This window comes from Argiope bruennichi, chromosome X1 (assembly GCF_947563725.1).
Source record: "Argiope bruennichi chromosome X1, qqArgBrue1.1, whole genome shotgun sequence".
NCBI lineage: Eukaryota > Metazoa > Arthropoda > Arachnida > Araneae > Araneidae > Argiope > Argiope bruennichi.
Window position 1 is genome coordinate 28,216,978 of NC_079162.1, and position 23,751 is coordinate 28,240,728.

General features: G+C 27.2%; 1 protein-coding gene across 1 annotated transcript; it reads right to left on the bottom strand.

Moving 5' to 3' along the window:
• Positions 1-19,626, bottom strand: LOC129958590 (hormone-sensitive lipase-like). Its single transcript, XM_056071171.1, has 8 exons — positions 18,935-19,626; positions 17,568-17,804; positions 16,520-16,702; positions 9,590-9,697; positions 7,550-7,694; positions 5,624-5,842; positions 3,867-4,483; positions 1-450 (listed from the first exon to the last, which is right to left on the bottom strand). The coding sequence occupies exons 1-8, from the start codon at positions 19,493-19,495 to the stop codon at positions 253-255; spliced, it is 2,268 nt and encodes a 755-aa protein (XP_055927146.1). The 5' UTR covers positions 19,496-19,626; the 3' UTR covers positions 1-252.
• Between the last annotated feature and the right edge of the window lie 4,125 nt (positions 19,627-23,751).

Sequence of the window (23,751 nt, forward strand, 5' to 3'; positions counted from 1 at the left end):
ATAAAAGTTACAATACTTGTTTTATGTCTACGCTTTTAATACAGTTTTTTTCTCATATATACATGAAAAAAAGAGGAAAAATAATAAATTAACAACAAAAATAAGTCTATAAACAAATATATAATAAACATAATAAAACAAGATTTGTAAGCTCTTAATGACTTTCAGTTGTACTGTATAAATATATTGAGTATATTTTAATTCAGTATTATGTGTCGTTCAGATATATGCTGTTTGAGTATATTGTATTCATTATATCAATTTCATAGCTTCTTTTAAGCGGCGAACACATAAGTTTGAGCCATTATGGGCTTCTTGACTAAATGGGAGAAAGTTTAAAAATCCATGAGGTAGGTCATCGAGGAAATCTATAGTAACTTGTCGATTCAAGGATCGAAGTCGCTTTGTGAATGCTACAGAATCATCAAGACATGGATCGAAATTCAAAGACTGAAAGAATAGAGAGAAAAAAAAAACTATCATTAATTTTCATATAAATGCAATGAGAAAACATTTCTAATTGTATCTTAATAGAAACGTGATTATTAATGCCCAAACATGTGTACATATGAGGTCAGGAATATAAAACATAAAAACATTATGAACATTTTTTGAAAAATGCTATTGTTTTAGTTTCATCAAAAAGTTTCCATAAAAATTTGTACGTATACAAATACACAGAATACAACAGTATTCTTCGATGTTTGGTTATGACAGAAATTTAAAAATCTCAAAGATTTCAAATATTATTAAGATATGGAAATGACTAAGTATGTAGTTACCTATACGTTTACAGCAATTAATGATGCTAATGTAACTATTCTAACAATCAATACATACAAGAATAATAAGAGTTTATGCTACTGATCTTGTTTTATTTATTTCGCTTACGACAGATTGCCAATGACATGGATATCCTAATGTTGAAATAGAGTAAAGGTAACATTCAGCTCCAACAGTCCTGTTGCATGTCCCATCAAATGTAAACATAATAAAGACACTGTTTGAGTACATTAGGCCGGACATAAAAGAAAATTCAATGACACCCATATGAAGGACCAGCACGAGCTAAAATATCTAATTACCCGCGAAAAAACGAAGATCATGTAAGGAAATACAAGTGTGAGAACGCTGAAATGCATTACATAATTATACTGCATTAACAGTGAAAAAATAGACTCAAAGAAGGCAATGATATTATACAATTAAGAAAGAACTGTTACATTATTTAGATACACAATTTATCAATTTTAATAAGACATTTATGGTTAAATAATTTATACTGAAATGTAACCTAAATAGTTTTCAACATTCAAGGTACTTTGTAATTCATATTTTATGACTAGGCTTTTAATTTCAATTTAAGAGTATGTAGTGCATTATTTTGAATTAGTAAAGCTTGCTTTTTAAACTATGGAGCATGCTTTCTCTTTCAAAATTAAATATACAAAAGTAAAAACAAAGCAAATACTTATATGGCTGCACCTACGTTAAGAGCAGCATGGGTAAAACAAGCCATAAAATTATAAGATATATCGAATGTACAACCAAATATTATTAATTTTTTTTTCAATTCATATTTGATAGTTTAGCTCTATAACCCTGAGTCTGCTCCACAAAATTCCATTTGACAAAGACTGGACTTCAAGTATATTTTAAAGATGAAAGGTGATTCGCGATCATTCACACAGATTTTCTTTGTGGGATTCTGGTGTGCTGACAGTAACTGATATGCAGCTTCAAGTCATTCTATAGGAGCAAAGAGGGGATGGACGAGAACAGCTAAGAAGATGGAACACAATTTATCATTAATTGAAAACAAATTGAATCGAAGACTCTTATTTCCTTATTTATTTTATGACAACTGTCATAAATCAGCTATGCCTTTTAAAAACAGTCCTAAAAGATGTAGAAAACTCCGAAAACTTTCCTTAATCTTCATTTACTTTCATTCAACCTGATTAACCAGAATTTTTTCACAATCTTTAGTACATACTTTTTACTGATAATCAATTTAATTATTATCTTAAGATAAAGCTTGACTTATTGATTTATCATACAAAATTAAATTTCATACAATTACCATTTTTTGTCAACTACTGATTTTTTCTAAATTTTTTCATAATATGTACACTTTAGAGAAATATAAGGACTGTTACAGCTAAAAATCAACTACTGAACATCATACTCAATTATTTTTTAAATATTAGGTATTCAATTTCGATTTTAAAAAGTACAGATAATTACAGTTTAGTTACCTCGTCTTAAAAACTTCCTAATGATAGGAAAGAGAGAATTCATCTTAATTCGAGTAATATTTAGGAAAACTAAGCAGAAAATATTAAATCTGATTTTCAAACTAATTCAATTATCTATCAGAATTTTAAGAGGCTCAAATAGATTTTTTTTTCATTGTGAGTGAATAAAATGACCATTTGATCTACAGCCGAATATGCTAGACAGTGTTGATTGTTTTGTTAATCATATTTCTTTTGTGGGGAAAAGAAGAGAATTTTTTATTAAAATATGGTTAAATGCAATATTGATAAATAAAATAGTTCTCTTCACAAATGACATCATTAATGAAACATGAAAAATATTTATCTACATATATGTAAAATATTTAAGTTTCATGTCATAATTGGACGAATTTTTTTATTATGCTATACGTTTCTTAAATTTACACAGGGGTGTTTGTGGGACCCCAAAAAATCCCCTGAAACTTTTACGGACTTACTACCGACATTTTGGAGTTTCGAGAAGGGGGGGGGGGAAATGAAAAATTACGATTATGAAGTATTGAATGACCTAATTATAAAAGTTCAATGAATTACTTTTTTTGCAATATTAATAACCATTAATTTTGCAAAATTAAGACCTTTGAACCCAGGTCACGTGATCGCACATCTGGTCGAACGAAGTCTCTCCCTTTTTTTTCTGCCGCGCCTACTTGCCGAAAAGAATCCAGAAGAGAATGTCCGAGAACCGGGGGAATGAGTCATAACTCACAATAAGGAAAGAACAAAAAAGAAGCTTTTTTCCCCCTTTTCACGCATTATCACTGCCTTTGGAGAAAGAAAGGAAAAGTTTTCACCACACACACTGACCTTGCGTTTTCTGCTTTCAAAGCAAACAAAATTACCCAGATCAAAATAAATAATTCATTATTATTCCTACTTCCTTTTGAACGACGATCCCCGGAATTTCCGGGTATCAAAGTTCAAAATCCCCGGAATTCCGGGGTTTCCCCGGAGCACAAACACCCCTGTTTGCAAGAAAAATTTATCAAATATAATGAATTTAAATTAAAGTATGAAACACTTAAGGGTAAATCAAGCAATAAACAAGCTAAAGAAAATCTTTCTTAAAACAGCAAATGATCCTAACAAGGTATTTTTCCATTGCCAATGAAGGTTATTTATAAAAATAATTTATAGCAATTAAAAGTAAACACTTATTAGTTTTCTTTAAATGATTAAAATCATCTTATACATTGGCGGTTTTCGCAAAATGGAGTTTGGAAGCTTCAGGACATGCTACCCCCCATCATTTTTCATTCTCCTTTTCTTGAGATCAAAAAAATATTTGATTAAAGAAAAAAAAATCAATTAAAAATGTTTTTTTCTCATTTGTGATGGGTTAAGCAAGCACATCAAATATTTTATATCTACATTATAAGGCAAAATTAAATGATTTATATTCTGTTTTAATTATTGCTCATACTGTAAAAGATTTAATGGATTTAACATTTTATGGACACGGTTCGCTCCCATTACTTCATTCAGTCTAGGAGTTTACTTTATTTGAATAGATTGTTTTAATCAAATACTTTATTTCTTGAATTAATTGAAGCATAATTCACTTACCACAAAATAAATAGGGGGCATTTCCTTCAAAATGTCATCTGATGCCAGCAGTGGTGACATGAAGGGATTCTTTGAGACAATCTTTAGCTTTTTCATCTTTTGAAAAATCGACTTCTTATTATATAAAAACTGGGCTTTCTTTTGAGATGTTGATGCCATATTAGGAAGAAGCGGTGCAATGACTTTTTGATATAAAGATGTACACATAAAAAACTCAGAAATTTTTCTCAATCCCATATCTACTGCCTCGAGACTCTTAGCTTTAAGGTCAAAAATTATGTCCTGGGGAAAATTATAGATATTGAATTCTTTACTATAGTTCCAAGTTTCATTCTGAGATTTTTTGATTGCTCCATCATCATACTTTTCAATAAAATCCCGAATATAATTACTACCATCGACACTGCGATTTTCAGAACTATAAAATATAATATCCGCAGATTTTTCAGGAGGTTCATTTGCTTCGACTTCAATCCACTCACATTGTTTCAAAAAATTTATACTTGAATCGAATATTTCACTAATGGAAGATATTTTTCTTGATCTCCGTCCTGAGGAAACATGTTCAAATGCTGTGTCATACTCATCTTCTTCTGTAGTCATTGCTCCAGCATATGCTAAAAATATATATAAAATATCATTGAAAATTGGTAAGACTGAATATCAATGCAACAAGATTTGTGTCAATTTCAAATTTAAGGCATGATGCTAATGGATGTTAGAAAGCATAATATTTAAACGACAACAAATTTATGCCTATTAATGTAAAAATATATTTATAAAATAATGTTAGCAAACTTTTAAACTCATTTTCAAAAAATAAATGATTTTAATTTATAAATTGCAATTGTACAATTAAGACTCATTCTGCATAGTTAAAATTTATTTTTTTATATTCATATCAGCTCAAGTTTTGCTTTCAAAGACTTACTTTAGGTTTGTCCTTTTTCCCTAAGAAGAAAAATAACTTAAAAAAATTAATAACATTTGCAATATAATAATCAATTAGACATTCAAAAATGAACCCCAATCTTATAAAAATGGTTACACATTTATAGAAAAATTTACTATGCAATGAAAATAACCTCTGAATGTGTTCTGAAAATAACCTCTGACAGAATATAATCCATTATAAAATTTACATAATCAATTAAAAAATTGCAATCGAACTTTTTGAAAGTAAATATAAAATGTTAACTGTTTCAGATTTTTAAATTACGAAAGCATCCACTGAAAAAAAATTCATAGAGGATGATAGGGGTATCATTAGTTATTTTAATTATTGTAGAATTTAATTACTTGCTTAAAGATGAAAAAGTTAGGAGGAAAATCTAACCAATTAACAACAGACAGTATGAGAAATGCTTTCGATTTGTATGGTAATAATAATTTATTTAGAAAAGAAATTTTCGATAGCAAAATATACAATTAAATAACGTTTGTTGCAGGAAGAAAATATTTTGTATTCCGTAATGAATTTATTACATTATAACTAAAGTTTTTGCAGTTTCAAGATTATACATGAAAATTTCAAAAATATGCCTGATTAATGTATTTACTGAATACGATTCAGTGTATTCTACTTCAATTTTTATAGTTTACTATTATTTATTTCATATTTAAATCATTTAAAGCAGCATTGGTAGTTTGAATAAGTTCATCAATATCTTTGGAGTATAGAAAGAAGGGAATCTACTTTTCCTCAAAAAATACTGACAAATCCTAAGAAAATCAAACATAAAAATGAATTATCTTACCATCTAGGCAACTTATCATAAATCCAAGAGGAAGAAGTGGATCAATCCAACAAAGTAAACGTGAAGGAGATGGAACTATATCAAGAACTAAAGGCGTATAAGAACACAGAACAGCATCAGGCTGACGAATTTGTAAAGAAATGGTTTTCAAAACAGTGCTCATTAAAACATTTCCACCAGCACTATCTCCAGCAAAACATATAATTTCACCTGTCCATCCTGAAAGTTTTAAATTTAAATGTTTACAAAAATGTATCTCATTAAAATCTTTTATATGTCTATATATCGTGTCTTTTATAATCTGTTAATAAACTTGGGATAAACTTAATATGTAAAATATAAACATTCATCCACCAATAAAATGTAATAACCCTTAAAAAAATCAATAATTAAAAGGTTAACTCTAATTCTGCAGGAAATAATAAGAAAATAAAAGTGTCATTCATAAACAGCATTTAAATTCGATCAAAATATATAATATCATAAAGAGTTGAATGAAATAAAAATAGATCGTCATAAATAAATTTCACATAATGAAATACTCCTATGTTTGAGCGAATTTTTAATCTGTAGAATACAGGAAGTGCATTTAATCCTTTTGCCACTGAATTTTCTTTTCCCTCAATTCTTTATATCCTTTTATAGTTAAATTATTCTACAAACTTCGTGTCTTAGTATTTTAATCAAAAGTTAGAAGTTCCCTGTAAATGAACCAGGCTAATCTGTAAAATATGTAAGTTATACAATTCCAAATATATATATATATATATATATATATATATATATATATATATATATATATATATATATATATATATATATATATATATATATATATATACATAATTTTTTGAAGCAGAATCGTGGCCGAAGACAGGGAAGGCACTTTGAAATTTTTAAGTTCGCTTTATTGCATCATGGGAGGCATAATTTATGTACAAGCAGCAGTGACGATTTTGGAAATTAATTAGAATTGAAATTAGATTTTGAAATATATATATATATCAATGAACGTTATTATCTCGTGACAAGGCAAATTGCATACAACAACTCTGATGTGCTATAAATTCTGATCATATGAAACACAATAATGCATATCTGTATGACTTACATTTCTGTTTTTATAATTAATTTCGATTAATTCAATATTTAGTTAATAATTATTACATTTTAGAATTGAAATAGGTAAGTGTTTAATTAAAAAGGCAAGCACTAATTTTCATTAAAAAATATACAAATAACCATAAATAACTACATTAAACAGTTTTGGATTAACAACATAAGTGGCAATAACATTCAGGGTGCACCAGTAAGGAAAACTTCAAGGATGATTGGGTGTTTTCTACAGAAACCAAGCTTATGTTAAAAAATTCATTTCCAAAGAATGCGAAAATGAGCTTAAGTACGATGTCAATAAAAACTATTATAAAACTGCCATCTCTTCCAATGGCAAAGTATCTGGAAGTAAACCTCTGTTATTCTTTCTCTCTATATAAATGGTGCTTATTAGATAAATAGAATGTTTTGAAGTTTACTAACTGATATGAAAATAAAAAAAAGCAAAAAGCCGTATTGCAATCACATGAAAAAAAAAAAAAATTCACAAGCATAAAACCATTAAAGGTAAAAAATACTTTTATTTCAAGAGATTAAATCCTAATGCTAATCCTAATTAAATCCTAATGCTATTTTTAGACACAACTGCAATACAGGATCAAATATAAATTTATCTCTGTTGCTAACAGAAAAATTGTGATGGGATTCTGCGGACATTTTTAATAGTTCTAAACTTAAAATTATGATAAAATTGTAAACAATTGCTATACATTTTCAAAGCAGTAAATCATCTCATTTAAATTTCTATTTGTAAACTAGTAATTTTGATTTCCGATAGCATTATTTCCATTAAATTGCATAAATGTTTACCCAGTTTATGAGGATTCTTTAATACCCATGCATAAGCTAAAAGTACTTCTTCCAGAGCTCTTGGAAATGGGGCTTCAGGTGAAAGGGAATAATCAACTGATATAATAGGAGCATTTAAATCATGAGCCCAATGGCGCAAGTAGATCTGGAAAAAAAAGCACTATAATTAAAAATAAACAAAATTAAAAAGAATGAATTTTATTACTGTGAAATTAAAAATACGCCTAATAAACACAATAAAAAATATAAGCATACTTATTATAGTAAGTAAACAAAAGTCTTGTTTACAAATGAAAGAATTAAAAATCAATAAAATTTTAATGTATTTCACCTACGATGTGCAAAAAAAGAATGACAAAGAAAAGTGAAATTTATATCATGAGCATTTACATAAAATTTTTTAAGTAAATCAACAGTTTTAAAGATTTTTTTAATGTATTATGCTTGTTCTACAATGAATTCAATACAAATTTCTTTTGTTTACCTTAATTTAAATTTCACCTAGATCAATAAAACAAAAAGTAGAACACTTATACTGGGGAAAAGCAATTTCTAATATTTTCTAAAGCAAAAACGTAAAAAAACATTTGTTATAAAAGTGATACTATTTTTAATAAAGATATTATTTAATTGATACAATTAGAATATATTCAGCAAGATTGTTAAAATGTATACCAAATGAAAATTATCACTTCTTAATATTGTTATTCTATTCATTGATTCATTAATCATAAATCTAAAGATATGATCAAAAATATGCATAGCCTTCTAAAAGTAGAAATTAAATCATTAAACATTCGAAATAAGAACATCAACTCATATCCAAGACAATAGCATTTATATTAATTAAACTAAAGCAGAGGTTGCATGCATTTTATTAAAGGTTAAAAATGACAATTAGAATAAATATTACTGTTTAACTGTTTAAGTATAATTTGATTTCCCCTAAGCAATACAATGAAACTATGAATACATATCATAGTGAATCATGATGGCATTAAATTATATGATATTTTCAATTCTATACACTCTGAAAAATACCTTAAATTAGAATTTAAAAAAATCATCGACGAAATTAAGAAATGTAATATGAAAAAGGAATTATTTTCTTGTAAATGATACACTTCTGTTTGCTCACTCAGATAAACTCTTAATTTCTCTTGAAAGATGTTATAGTTAATTGTCAGTTTTTTTAACATTAGTTCTCATCATCTTCTATTTGTCAGAGCAAAAATTTCATCACCTAATACTCAGAGGATTTTTCAATATATTCCATACAATATTTAAACACACCATCACCAAGAGGCAGAAAAATCAATTAATGAGAGGGGAAAATATGAAAATTAAATTGGTATTGTGATGTGTTTTCAAGACACATCAAAATTTTCAGCTTGTTCAGACTATGAAGTTTTAGTGTATTTGTAGTGCTTTGAATATTCTAATCGCCATACATACCAGTTACTCACAGAGATAGGAATTGCAAATTAATTAAACAGGTATCATATGACAAAGATGAAAAAAAGTTGAATGATTTACACTATGAAAACAAGATGGGCACAGCATTATACAAGAAAAATCATGAATTAGATTGCAAGAGAACACTTTCTCTTAATGATGTGGAACAAAGAAATTGATGTAAATGGAAGGTACAGAAAAAATTAATTTACACTTCTTTAAATACAGTAAGTGGGCACAGATATAGATGGGAATTTTCTTAAACAGGTGATAAGATGTGCCCATACAGCCGAGTGCATAGTTGAAGTAGAGAAAGTCAAGCTACACTTTATGGCTAATATTAGGTAAATTATTCCTCTAATTGTATTCAATGTTTCAATGTTTAAATACATATTTAGCAAAATTTTTTGTGTATTGTGTTATAATCATCATCAGAATTTATTTAAGATTCAATTAATAGTCAATAAGTTAGGACTTATTATTGTGAAAGCAAAAATATTTCATTTGAACAAGAATAAAGATTGTAATGACATAAATCAGATATTTTTATAACTAAGGTAAATTTCCACAAGATATCACACTTACTTCATGAGAATCAGGATCTTGAGCTACAAAACCTCCACCATGACAATGGAACAGTAAACTTTTTGATTTGGGGGCTGATGACGTTTTCTCCCTACTTTTCTTTAATACCTAATTTTAAAAAATCTCATATAAAATTAATCTTCAAAATAAGTTACAAAATTATTTCAAGTCAGAATTAGCAAAATTCATCACAGACATTCAAACTTTTAACTCTAAAACTTACTAAGTAATTCTAATGGATATTCTAAAGGTAATGCAAAAATATACAAACCTTTCTGAAAGCCATCAATAAGAAAAGTATCAGATTAAGATTTAACTGCATATTTATACTTCATAATATAGCTTACAAAGAAACAAAAACTTATACTAATATGACTAAACAACAAAACCTTTTGTGTAATTTCTAATACGACTTTTATTATTTCCATTGCTGGGAACAAATAAATCTTGTTTAAAGAAGCAACAAAAAATATCTATTAGATAAATAAAAAAGATAAATCTCAAAGGGATCCCAATTAACACCTCTTGTAATATATATAACAGCCAATACCTTTTATTTAATTATTAAAACTGAGGAAGGAAATAAATGTTGACCATGAACATTTCAAGGCTTCAATTAATAGATATTCTGATATGGTAATTTAAAAATAATATTGGTATAATTTTATGTGATTTTAAAAAGTTTTTTTTAAATACTTTATTAAAAATATACTGTCTCTAAGCAAAAATAATCTAAGCATATATAAGAAATTATGCAAATTTATACAACATTTAACTTATAACTAAAAAAAAGAATATATTATAAATTTTAAAAAAATTGAAAAATCGTTTTTGAATTTATAAGAACTGAAATATTTTTATGTCATGTTTTTAATGTTCTAAAATATTCAACACTATGAGAACGAAAAAAATTATTATTATTATTATTCATTTTTTAATAATCTCAAATAGATATAGTTATTCTAAAGAACATTTTCAGAATAAGAATAATTGTAGAATACAGTGCATACTTTTACAAGAATTTGTTATGTAACTAGTGATGCTTTAGAATAATTTATTCAATTTCAAACCAAAATAATTATGAGATAATTTTGAGCATTTAGCTTAATTCTTTAAAATATAAATGTATGAAATAAGACATTTCAATATAAATAGATAACTGTAACATATTCAATATAAATAGATAATTGTAACATATTCCATATATATAAAACATAATTAACAGCTCGCATTGTGTTGTGTGTGTACAGATCATTACTGAAATAAATTCATAAAATAATAAGTATGATTAACTAAATAAAATGAACAATTTAAACAAACGAGCCGGGGATATAAAAAAATAAAGAGTTATTATATAAAAGAAGACTCAATCTCAAGAAGGATAAAATTCGATTCTGAAAAAGCCGAAATCAATGGAAATTCGTCATAACTGAAATATTTGAATAATTATAAACAATATCTTCAGAAGATATTTGCAGGTAGCTATCAAAAACATGAAATGAAATAAAATGAAGAAAAAATTAAACTTCTTTCATTTCTAGCTCTTTGACAATAAAAAAAAGTTATAATAAAAATATAGTATCTGCTTAATATGGAATTACATAAATAAACCATGTAATATACACATATTGATCATTTAACTTTTAAAATACAGCATTACCCAGGAATTTTTTGTGCATCAGAATTGTGTGTGTGTATATATATATATATATATATATATATATAGAGAGAGAGAGAGAGAGAGAGAGAGAGAGAAAGTACATATTGTACAAATGAGGACAAATTATGCTGGCAATTTTCTCTTTATTAGAGTGTACAAATAAATGCATTCAAAGCACAGAAGAAGGAAAATAACAATCAGCATAATATTTTTTGATAAAAAATCTTTATTGCACTTTATTTCAATCTTCACTAACCTAGCAATATGGGAGAAGAAAATCCCCATTTCCATTATGAATGGAAGAACTGAGCGAGTTTTGGTTTTAAGGTTTATAAATAGAATAAAGTATTCAAGAAAATAATCATCTCCACTTTTGTACAAAGAAATATTTCTGAATGGATAAAATATTTCTCACACAAAACAGAATTTTTATTAGAATAAATGGTACTTGGAGAAAAGATATTGCAAAAATTTAGTCTATCACAAATAATACCGATATTGCAAAAATTTAGTCTATCACAAATAATACAGATATTACAAAAATTTAGTCTATCACAAATAATACAGATATTGCAAAAATTTAGTCTATCACAAATAATACAGATATTTCAATTACTTAAAAAATTGATTATTAAAGATTCGTTTTATTTTAAACTATTTGCAAAGAAAATATATTCTTTAAAAACTTTTGCCAGAAAAAGATAGCTGTGTATTATAATTCTTTATAAAAAGATCTAGAAGCTAAAAAAATTGCTCTCAAATTACATATGTCAGAAAAACGAACTCTAGAGTTGGAATCTCAAGAAAAAGAGTTTGAATACTTTAAAAAAAGGTTTATATATTTAATGCCATACAAATAATCAAAAATTGTATCACACCATACTTAAATTCTTGTCAAAATGTGATGTTATACAATAACTCAAATTTGGATTGTTTTTTCAAATTATTTCCTTTCTCAAAAGATTAAAATACTAAATAATGTTGTACAACATTCTGCAAATAATTTCTAACGATTGTTAAAGTAATTCAGTGGATAGTTATAGAACTACGTTAAATTAATTTTTCTCTGATATATATATTTTCATAGAGCTCTTTCATTGAATAATCATATATACAGGTTGTCCATTTTAACTATGGTTCAATAGTTAATTTTTAAACTGTAAGACACAGGCATATAGTTCCAGTTGAGAAAATGTTTCAGGTGACAAAGAATTCTATTTTATGTAATTTCAGTCAATAAGTATACTTGTGAAAAAATTGCAAAATTTAAATTTTTATACAGTCCACACTCCTCATTCTACAAGTCATATTCAGAAAAATATTTTCCACATACTACTACTTTAATTACTTATAAAAGTTTCACACTGATAAATTTTGTTATCTCAAGAATGCTCCTCAGCAATCACATGTAAATTGAAATAACAGATTAACATGTTATTAAGTTTAAATTTCTTTTGATTACCTGACATGAGATTACTACTGTTTCAGAAAAATATTAAATTATTTGCTTAAAAGACATTCAGTATGTCAATATTTCTTAGCTTTTTTTAATAAAACATTTACATTTCATAACTCTGAGACATCTCCAAATTATTATTTGAGTTTTATTATGAAAAAACTGGCTTTGTAAAATACAACATCAAATTTTAATAGAGTGCTGATGATTTATATTATGAAATGGGGGGGGGGGCAGCAAATATACTTAACAGCAATCATTCAGACAAAACTAGAAGTAGTAAATAAACTCATTCCTGACATTAAGAATAAAAATATCTTAATTTTTGGTACCTTATAAAAATTGCTGTCATTTTTGAGCTCAAAATAATGTAAATTCTAGAATTGAAAATCAATGTTTATTTTAACTACATTCAAATTTTATGTTGCATAGAATGGGATGGTCAAATAAATGGTTGAATCACAAAAAAGGAGTTATAATATAATTTAATTAATGACATCCTTTCATTTGTTTCAAAAAGAAACATATCATAAATCAAAAACTACAACCTTTAAGTTTCAAAAAACTTAAAAGGAAGCTGAAATATGTGCAAGATTATTAACAGGAAGTTTTTAAATAATAATAATAATAATAATAATAAACTAACAGCATGAACAGTATCTACTGAGTTCCTGCAACTAAAATTGAATGAAATATATTCTGTTTAAAATACTGAAAATTTAATTATAAACACTTCAAACATAAGGAATTCAATGCAAACTTGATTTATTTACTGAAAAAAATCTCCATGAGTTAGAACTATTTAGAGGAGTCTATTTCGATATGAAGTCCATATCAACAATGTGTCGCCAGCCTAAGGGGGCTCATAAATCTTTCCAGCCACAAGTTTTCCTGCCCATAATATTTGGAAATAACATCACTGGATATGGAAATTTCTTGTGAGTGTTTTTCATGGCTTTAGATTTAAGCATATTACATTATTGCCTATGAGGATGCTTTTAAAAAAGTCTACAAAAGATGAAGTAGAGCAGATTTGTTAGACTTGCTATAATGGCACAAATGCCTTTAACATGAGGGTTATCTTACTAATTATGTTGATTGTTATTATGACACACAAATCTTACACAAGCAATGCTTCTCTTGAATGGCTTAGAAATAAGCTATTAGGTCATGAGTAGAGTGGATACCCTCCATGTTCTTTAAATTAAAAAACAATTGGAATAAATGAAAATTCATGATTTTTAATATTTTACAAAACAGCATCAAAGTCTAACATTTTTCATGACTACTGTCTTCTTCTTTTTTTTTTTTTTTAATTATCAATAAGTACTTTCCAACTTAAGAATACAAGTTAATGAATAATAACTTTCAGAGATTCACAGAGTGGATAGAGCAATGAACTATTTTGAAGAATTGAGCTAACAATCAAAATGAGAATGCTCAGAGTGATCATTTTAATGTTTTATGAAGAAACAAAAATAATGAGCAATACATCAGGATGGAAAAGAAAAGGAATGTTAGAATGCATATAAACTAGTTAAAATATTCGTATGCTGAAAAAGAAATATGTTATAACAAGTTTTAAAATAGAAGAAACATTTTAACATTAACAAGTAAATCATAACAGTATCAACCTAAACCATATTTATTTATTTTTATTTATTCAGGGTGGCCATTATCTGTGGCGTTTGATTTTCCCTGACTTTTTTCAGACGTATCTAATATCTTCAGAATGATTTTGCTATCTTTTCTTTATTTATTAAACAATATATTTTTAACTGTAAGTGAAAGATTCCTCTACTATTTTAACTAAAATCAATGCAAAATAAAATTAAATGCCTAGAAACAAAATAAATAAAATGTCCTTTTCACTTGTTAGATTTCAAATAAGCTTCAATTATGTAAACACTTTCCTCTTTCTGGAAATATATTAACCAATACTGGAAGATGTATGCCCTTCTAGACTGACTTTTGGCCAACCAGTCATACCTCAGAACTGTTTGTCAGATTTACTCATGAAAGATACAATACAAAAACACATGCATATTAACAAATTGCTTAAGAATTAAATGATTTATTTCCTTCCAGTAGGAACTCCCCTATCCATATTGTGTATCAACCCCTTAAATTAGAATGGACAGAAAATGACATTCAATTGACAGAAAAAAAATATTTACAAACACATCACTTGCACATTGGCAGAATGCTTATAACATACAGAAAGAAGGGGGAAATTGGTCTTTTATTAATTTTTTTTTTCTGTATTGAATAAAAATGTTTTAGAAATATAAATTAAAAAAAAAGACAATATGAATAATTTTATAAATTTTGAGAGCAACTGGTTTCACAGAAGAAATATACACCTATAATGTATCAAACAAATTAATTTCTTGTGTTTAATATTTTAAAATTATGGAGCATTTTCTTGATTGTATGGGAAATTTTAAGCATAAGTAACATAAAAAAAATGTTAAAAAGAATGTTAGCAATAATGTCATCTGTCCATTCAAAGAATTTAGTAAAAGATCTGCATTCATGTTTAAAAATAAGCAAAAAAAGAAAAGGAAAGAAAGAAAGAAAGGAAGGGGGGGGGAGAGAAAATATCAGTAATAACGTTCAGTACTTCATAATTCAACAAAAAAAAAAGTCTCCAAAGTGAGGAAAAAATTAATTCTGATCAAATACTTATTTACTTGCTGGCTTGGGAATTATCATAATGGGTCAACATTTGATAGCCAGTTTAAAATAACTTTGTATATTAACTTTCAAGAATTCATACTTTTGTTTTCATAATAAAAGGTGCCATCAGCTTGATATTCAAAGGAAGAAAAGGAAAAAGAAGTAAAAGTATATAGATTTTTTCCTTTTAAATAAATAAGAGTCATTAAAACATAAAATTCATAACAATAATGCTAGTTGGACTTTAGTTAGGCAGTCTTTTCCGATAGAAAACAAATAGAAAACAGATAGAAAACAACACATTTTTGTTAATTATGTCTTTAACATAATGCCCTGTAAAAAAAAAAAAAAAAAAAGCAACCAAGAGGTTTCAAGAGAAAATATTATATTTTTACCTAAATTAGACATGGTGGTTATCCTTTCTTTTCCAAATCAATTTTGAATATTAATTTAACCAACTTTACGGTACTTAAACTATTTTGGCTAAAGCTATACCAAAGCTTTAATCACAATTTGATCTAAAAATGATGAATTAACGAATTGTAATACTCTCAGATTATCAATGCAATACCATAAATAACACAAGACAACAAGGCAAAGGAGTAAATTTTCTTAAACAAGCATAAAGAATATAAGCATATAGTACTGTAATTAATTAATTAATTTAATTATCAAGTTCATCCACAAAATATGCAGCACAATTCAGATGAGATACATGATAATTGTTCTTTGGAAGTCAAGGAATTCTAAAATATGGCACTGAGATGTTGCTTAGCCAAAATTTTGGTCTTTCAGAAACTTAAATGTAAAGCTTCTGACACTGGGTGCATGTGCAGAAATGGGGATGATCCTTGCTTTTGACTATCAGTAAAGGATTGATTTTCATTGGTTGCCAAAGATGCTTCCTTCTATTTATGAAAAAATATCAGCAAATTATCAAGTTCAATAAAAATTATTGATATAAAAAAATCTTCATTTTTAAAATAAATTTATCTGACTTTTCCCTAATTTTTTCCAATCTCTCAGAATTCCTGATGATTCCAGTCAGATGGTCATCCTGTTAATGCACACAACCCAAGCGTTATAGTATTATGCCAGAAAAATTAATTAGAAAAAAATTAAAAAGAGAACATACTTGCCCCTCACGGTGGACAGAAGATAAAAGCAAACAACGAACAGGAGCAGGTGGAATGTGAGAAGTTGGTACAGGTATCACAACGTTTTCCTTTGTATATATATTACACAAAGTTAAGGATGTGTTTGGGACATATATCTCCTCACGAACAGCTAATTTAGGACAAATCCAATCAGGTAATCGCTACAAAAATTAAAGTATATTTTCAGCTATAACAGATAATACATTGCATAACGATCAGATAAAATTACTGATAGTAAACAATTGCTAAAAAAGTGCATTATAAATGAACAATATATACTCTAACTATCATATATAAATATTTATAAAAAATAATACTTATTAAAAATAACAAATTTAGAAATTTTGTTTTTAATTATGACAAACCTTTCTTTCATAAATTCTTTATATAGATCAATTAACAACTTTTACAAATGGTACACAGATTATCATCCACTTACGCAATTTTAATGAAATTCTAAAATATTAATTTACATTTTCATTCTGTATACAAAACTAACAGCCATTTTTTTATGCTTTTGCCCTTGAATCCCTTTTAATTTAATAACATATTGCAGAAAATAAATTAGCTCATTTAAGCAATTACAAATAAATTAAAATCCAGCCAGTCTATTTTTTGAATGGATTCAGCTAATAATATGAAAGCAACATTTTCTATTCAATAGTAGCTTCAATTATATTGAAAAAAAAAAAATCCTGCTATTGCTCCCTCTCCCCCATCTTAAAAATATCTTCAATATTTATTATTATGATACAACATCTGGAATCTACAACAGTTACAACATTAACATAAGAATATCTATATTAGAATATATTTCACAAATAAATCTCTCTAGTTTTTCAAACACCTTTACACATGATGTACCTAATAACAATCCCTTTTTGTATAAATTTATAATTCAAGTATTACTAAAAAGGCAGCCAATTAAAACTTACATAAGTGAATATATAACAAATAAATATTCAAACAAATGGTTGAATACAGTACTTTTGAAAAGTAATTTCTAATAAATTGAAAAAGACATACCTTCATTAGTTGTACTTCACTTAGGCTCCAAAAAGCTTTCAAAAATTCTACAGATGAATTTTGTGCAACATTGACTATTTGATATGCACGTAATTCAGGATCAATTATATACTTTATACCATTTAAAACTGTTAAAACTGCTTTAAAAACAGGTCCACCAGATTTTTGATATAAATCGCTGAAAGTAGCCACTATAACACCCACTCCCTGAAGTATTCTTCGCATTGATGTACAATACTGCAAAGATATAAATACATTTTTTAAAAATTGACAGAAAATAATTAAATAGAGAAGCATATATATATATATATTAAACAAGGGTACTTACGTATTAACACCACCGCAGCTACAGATTTGGCGGTTTTTAAGTGCCGCAATCACTTTCAAAATTCAATGCCGCTGCAGCTACAGATTAAGCTTTTAATTTGCGCATTAGCACAAAAACCACCAAATCTGTAGCTGCAGTGGTGTTAATACGTAAGAGGATTGCTCTTTATTGGCGCATTAGCACAAAAATTGTCAAATCTGTAGCTGTGGTGGCGTTAATACATAAGTACCTAAACAAGATATACAAACTTTAAAATTATACAGTTCCTATGGAGAAATAATCATTAGGATATTTCATAATTAGTAAAACATGCTAAAAGTATCTATCTTATTTCACTGACAGTTCAGGAATGGAAGTTATTTAAGGAAACAAAACAGAAACTAGATATTAGCTGATAAGTGCTAAAATTTAATGTCAAAGTAGTCATTCAGAACAATATTATCCTTGAAAGCTTTGATATCATACCAGACTTAAAAAATGTTTGTAATAACTGCAAGCCATTTTAGAAATAAGTGAATTATTTTTTGTTTTAACTTCATATTAAATCTTAAGATGGATATAGCTAACTCTAAAAAATCATTACTCTTATGCACACTATATTATATATATATATATATACAGAGAGACAGTCTAAACACCAAATACTAAGTAATAAGAAAAAAAAAATTATTCAAAAAATTATTTTTAATACACCTGGCATGATTAAAATTTTTCTGAGAAATCAGATAATTTTGAGTAATGCATACAAAGCAATAGCATGTAAAACAGTACTGAAATAGTAGCATGTAAGATGTAAATATCAGAAATCAACACCAAATATCATACTTATGAATTACATTTCACAATTTTGTTTTATCGCAGACTAATGATTTAAAACAATTACAATGGTTTAAAAATATTTGCAATAAATTCATTGCATACATTCCACTAAAAGAATATATCTAAATATATATATAACAACTGCAATCATAATAGTTATCTCTATTAAAACCACTAAACATTAATTATAAAGAATAAAGGTATATAGATTGAAACTTACATAAAAACCTTGAAATCGTCCATAAAATCCCAACTGACTTATACCTTCACATTGGGTTAGTATTTCTTCAGGCGAGACAGCTTTTTCAGGCATTAACAAATGATTTTCAGGATTCTCTGTGAGCATTTTGATGAGAAAATTTAAAGTGGGCCTCAAATCAGAAAGTACATTGACTAGACTTTCAATTTCTTTCAGATATGTTTGAACTCTAAAGAAAAATGAGCTGCGACTGTTAATAAGTCTTTTGGAGTATTTATAGCATTCAGAAAAGCATCTTTCAAAAATTAGCACGAAAGATCTAAATCCATTTCCGTGATTTTCATCTAAATCAAATCTGTGTAATTCATCATACAACAATTTTAAATTTTCCTCATACCAGTGCAGATGATCCAGCAATTCTCTCAATAAAGAAACAAATTTTTCACCGTACCAGTATTTATCTTTGGCAAAGAAGAAGTAATCAATATTATTCATTACAGATAAATAAATAACTTCAAAATCACAGTTAAATTTCATTAACTCGACTCTACACATCTTCGTATGTGAAGTGATCAACGCCATATAACAAATACAATTGTCCGCATTATACAAGGTAAAAATTCTGAAAATGTCATAATTTACGAAAGGACTTGAGCAGGAAGATTACAAAAGCAAATCAAATTGGCTATAATATCTTTTAGTATTGCCACCAAGAAAGATTAACTTTCTAGAAAAACGTCAATTTTATTATCATTCTGCTAGCAAATCGGCACAAAAGCAAGTGAAAAGTATTGGTACTCAAGTTTCAGAAAGAATCAAGCTTTGTTTCTAAAAACTGTCTTTGAAATCTAATAGCTTTATAACTCAGCTTTCGATTGATTTTACTTTTTAGTTGTAATGTCTGGCTATTAATCCTCCATTCTCCAATCAGTTTCATTTTTTACCATTGAGATGTATCCCAGAGAGCTGACTCATTTTTACTATATTTATAAACTACTTATTTGATTCAGTAGAGTAAATTAGACCTTTTCTTTTAAATTGCTTTTATTTTATTTTCAGTGCAAAAATAAAATACCGCTTTCATTTTAATGTCTTGTAAGCTGGAAAAGATCTGTGAAGGAATCAGTTCTCTTTAGGATGAATGTGTGTGTTTTCAAGGTGAAAGATGTCCTCCTATTTGAAATATTTCACGTATAGCATAATTCAATAAATTTTTGATTTGAACCCATGATTTGTAATATAAACAGTGTTTTTCTCATTAGAGTGACTATGCAAATCATTATTCTTTACACAAATTTTAGATTAAGAGTTACTACAGCTTGCACGTCGTCATAAACACCGATTTACAGATGGACAAAAGTGAAAAATATTTGCATGATAAAGATTAAAAAGCAAAATGTTAAAAGGTTTACCACCTTAAATCTTGATGTAAAAACTATATGGCCAATGATAATGAAATATATATTAGTGATACATGTATCATGTAGTTTGAGATACCTTGCTATATTACCTTCATTCATTTTCTAAATCAGTGCAAATATTTTTCAAATATACATTTCAAATTAAAATTTTTCGTGGTTTCCTTAATGTAAAAGAAAGAAAATTTATTTAAAATAGACAAAAAATTGACTTGCATATTTAATGAATCGACGGCAATAAAATTGAAAGAAATAAAAGCGCTGATGACGGATGTGTTTTAGTTTCACTCTTTTCTAATAATAAAAAAGAATGTAGAAACAAGCACAGAAACTTACGACAACTTTTGACGGAACTGCTGTATATTTGAGCCGCTAGAATTCACGCGTTATGATATATATATTTTATTTGCATTGTAACAAATATTCGACAGAATATGATGAGGTAGCATTTTTTTCAGAGCGGCTACCTCTCTCTTCTGCCGCCTTTGAGCCTGCATGTTTCGCAGAACTGGGTCTGTAATCATTCATTATTCCAAATTTTTGAGGAATAATAAAATAACTTTGAGCAATTGAATTTCCTGAATACGCCATGTTCTAAATGTATTACTAAAAATTAAAAAAAAAAAAAGGAAAATTGAGGTTTATCTAATTTGAAATTCTTTTTGCAAATGATACTGACTGAATTACCTCTTGGGTCATTTGCATTTATGGTGCTGTTCACTATAGATTCGCAGAAATATCAGTAACTGCTATTGTCAAATTAAGGAAACTAGAAATTTGTACAGCTACATAACATTAAATAAATAAAAGAAGAATGGAAAACAACCATAAGACTGATATATTGTCGATTTTTACTTCTCATCATCACTACAAAATCCAAATATGTGTGTTCTTGATATGTCTGATATGCTTCCCATATGTCTTAGAAAGATATGACTTTCTTACGAATAAATATCAGTTCTTAGTACGAATTTTAATATTCTTTTCTTTTATAATGTTAGTTTCTTCTTTAAGTTAGAAAACACACTTACTTGAAGTATCATACTAGATGCAGAAATATTTAAGAGCTTCTTATAGAGCTGGTAATAAGCATTTCTACTTTTAATCCAACATTCCATTTTATTATATAAATAATTATATTTTTTCTTTAACAATTCTATGTTATCAGTCATAATTATATTAATTTGAAAGTGATGAACAGAAATATGAATCTAAAAATATGTCGTTTCGAATTCAGAATAGCCTATAATAACTTTCAAGTATCTTTTACTTTTTTATAGCTAAATATTTTTTGGATATTTTTATCTTCGGATTACTTTTAAACAAAAAGAAAATTATCATTATTGTCAGTAATCAATACCACATTTAACCCTTCTATTGATTCTTTCAACAATTAAAAAATTTTCTTGTTCGTTGACGCGACTTTAAAAACATTTTACACTACCTTTTCAAATTAATATTTTCTACAGTTTAACAAAATTTTGAAAGTTACAGATATTTCGTATTATATCGAGAAAAAAAATATTAAAAAGAATTGAGGATGCAAAATATCAATTTCCTGAACTCGAAGTCGGATGTGGATCGGATTTTATACAAGACAGCAAGAAAAATAATTAGCATATGATAAAAAATTATTATAATATGTATATGCTATGCTATTTAGCATATGCTATTATATAATTACTTCACTTCATTGCTAGAGCCATTGGAATGAAATAAATTGAATCTTCTATTAACTTATCAAAATGAAATAGAATTAAAATTAATTAAAATCCTATGGATCCATTTTTTTATTTAAACTAAGCATTCATTTTTTATATCATTAATTAGTGATGAAGCAATATATTTCATGTGTGCAGTGGTTATCTATTATTAGAAATGCAATATCTAAGCAACCACTATCATTATTTCAAAATTTGTCGCATTTGTTCAGATTTTCATATTAATAATTCGTTAATCTGGACTCTTTGCAAATTATAGTTTTCACCAATAACTTCAGCTTAAAAATTCAGTGTTATATTTTGAAGCTTCTAAGTAAGTGGAAAATCAAAACTAGTCACTCTTTCGTGCACCGACTATCACATTTTCGCATAGTAGACATACAACAATGCTATACAGTCAACCTTTCAATACCTATCAGAAAACAATAATTTTCTATTCTGATAACAGTCTGCATACAACACAGTTTAAGAACTGTGATAACCTTCCTACAAGACAGTACGGCCTCTAGTCTGGTGGTAAAATTCTGTCTTCAAGAACCGCTAAATCTGACTACGAGGAAACAGGCAACTTCCGACTCTTGTGATATTGTTGTTTGGAAGAGTGACAAGTGGTCCTTATTCAAGTGTTCTTCTCTTCATCTGACCACTGTTCAAAATGGCGAGGTTCATTTTCAAATAGCCCTCTAATTTTACCCTCTAATTTAATATCTTTCAAATAACACGAATTTTTTAGACGATTTTGATTGTGGAAAATGGCCTGATTTCTGCTGGTAGAGTCTTAATACAACTTTTATAAAAGAAATAGAATAATAGTCTAGAATAGAATAATAGAATAGATAGAATAATAATCTAAAGAAATATTATATAAATTCAGATAAATCATCTTGCATCAACACCAAACTGTCTTTTCTCATCATGATTACGATTGCTCTCATGATCATGACTTTCAATTTAGTACTAATTATGACAAACTTATTTTCCTTCAGCATTTATAAAAACAATGAATGCTTGTTGTTTTTTTAATAAATGAATGAAAATCGAGAGGAATTCTTATTTTTATAAGTCTTTAGTTTCAATTTTGCTTTGAAAATTTTATATATTTCTTTAGTAAACAACGAATTAAGTTTAAAAACATTCCTGTGCTTTCAGTTTATTTAGTTTGTAAACAAATGTTTTAGTTTTCAATTGTGATACAAAAATATGCATCCTTAAAAAAATAAAAAATAAATGTGAAGAAATTTTCTGTTAAATGATGGCTAAATATTTCTAATAAAATGGGAGATTTAGTCGGAACTTTTCTATGTAAAAAAGCGTGCATGTAGAGCGTCATTTTGTCGTCATAAAATATAAAACTTTTTATTTGGTATTCCAGCATATGAATCTCATTCAGACTGCATGATGCTCTAAGATTTATTTTCTTAAAATCTTTCCTCTATCTTGTAAATCAAAGCTAAATCTTAACTCAACAAATCAAACCAAATGAAAATAATTTATACCTCGAAATGAAAATTAGCTCAAGAATAAATTTTTCTTATAAGCAAATCTAATATTAAGCGGAAATTGCAAGAAAAAAAATTGAAGAGAATTTGAAATTGATTTGTGATATTTATATAATATCACTGTCACATGACATATATAACTGTGAGTGCCATCTGCTTTTTAATTACACTTTACTTTAAGCAGTGGTGCCATGCTATGC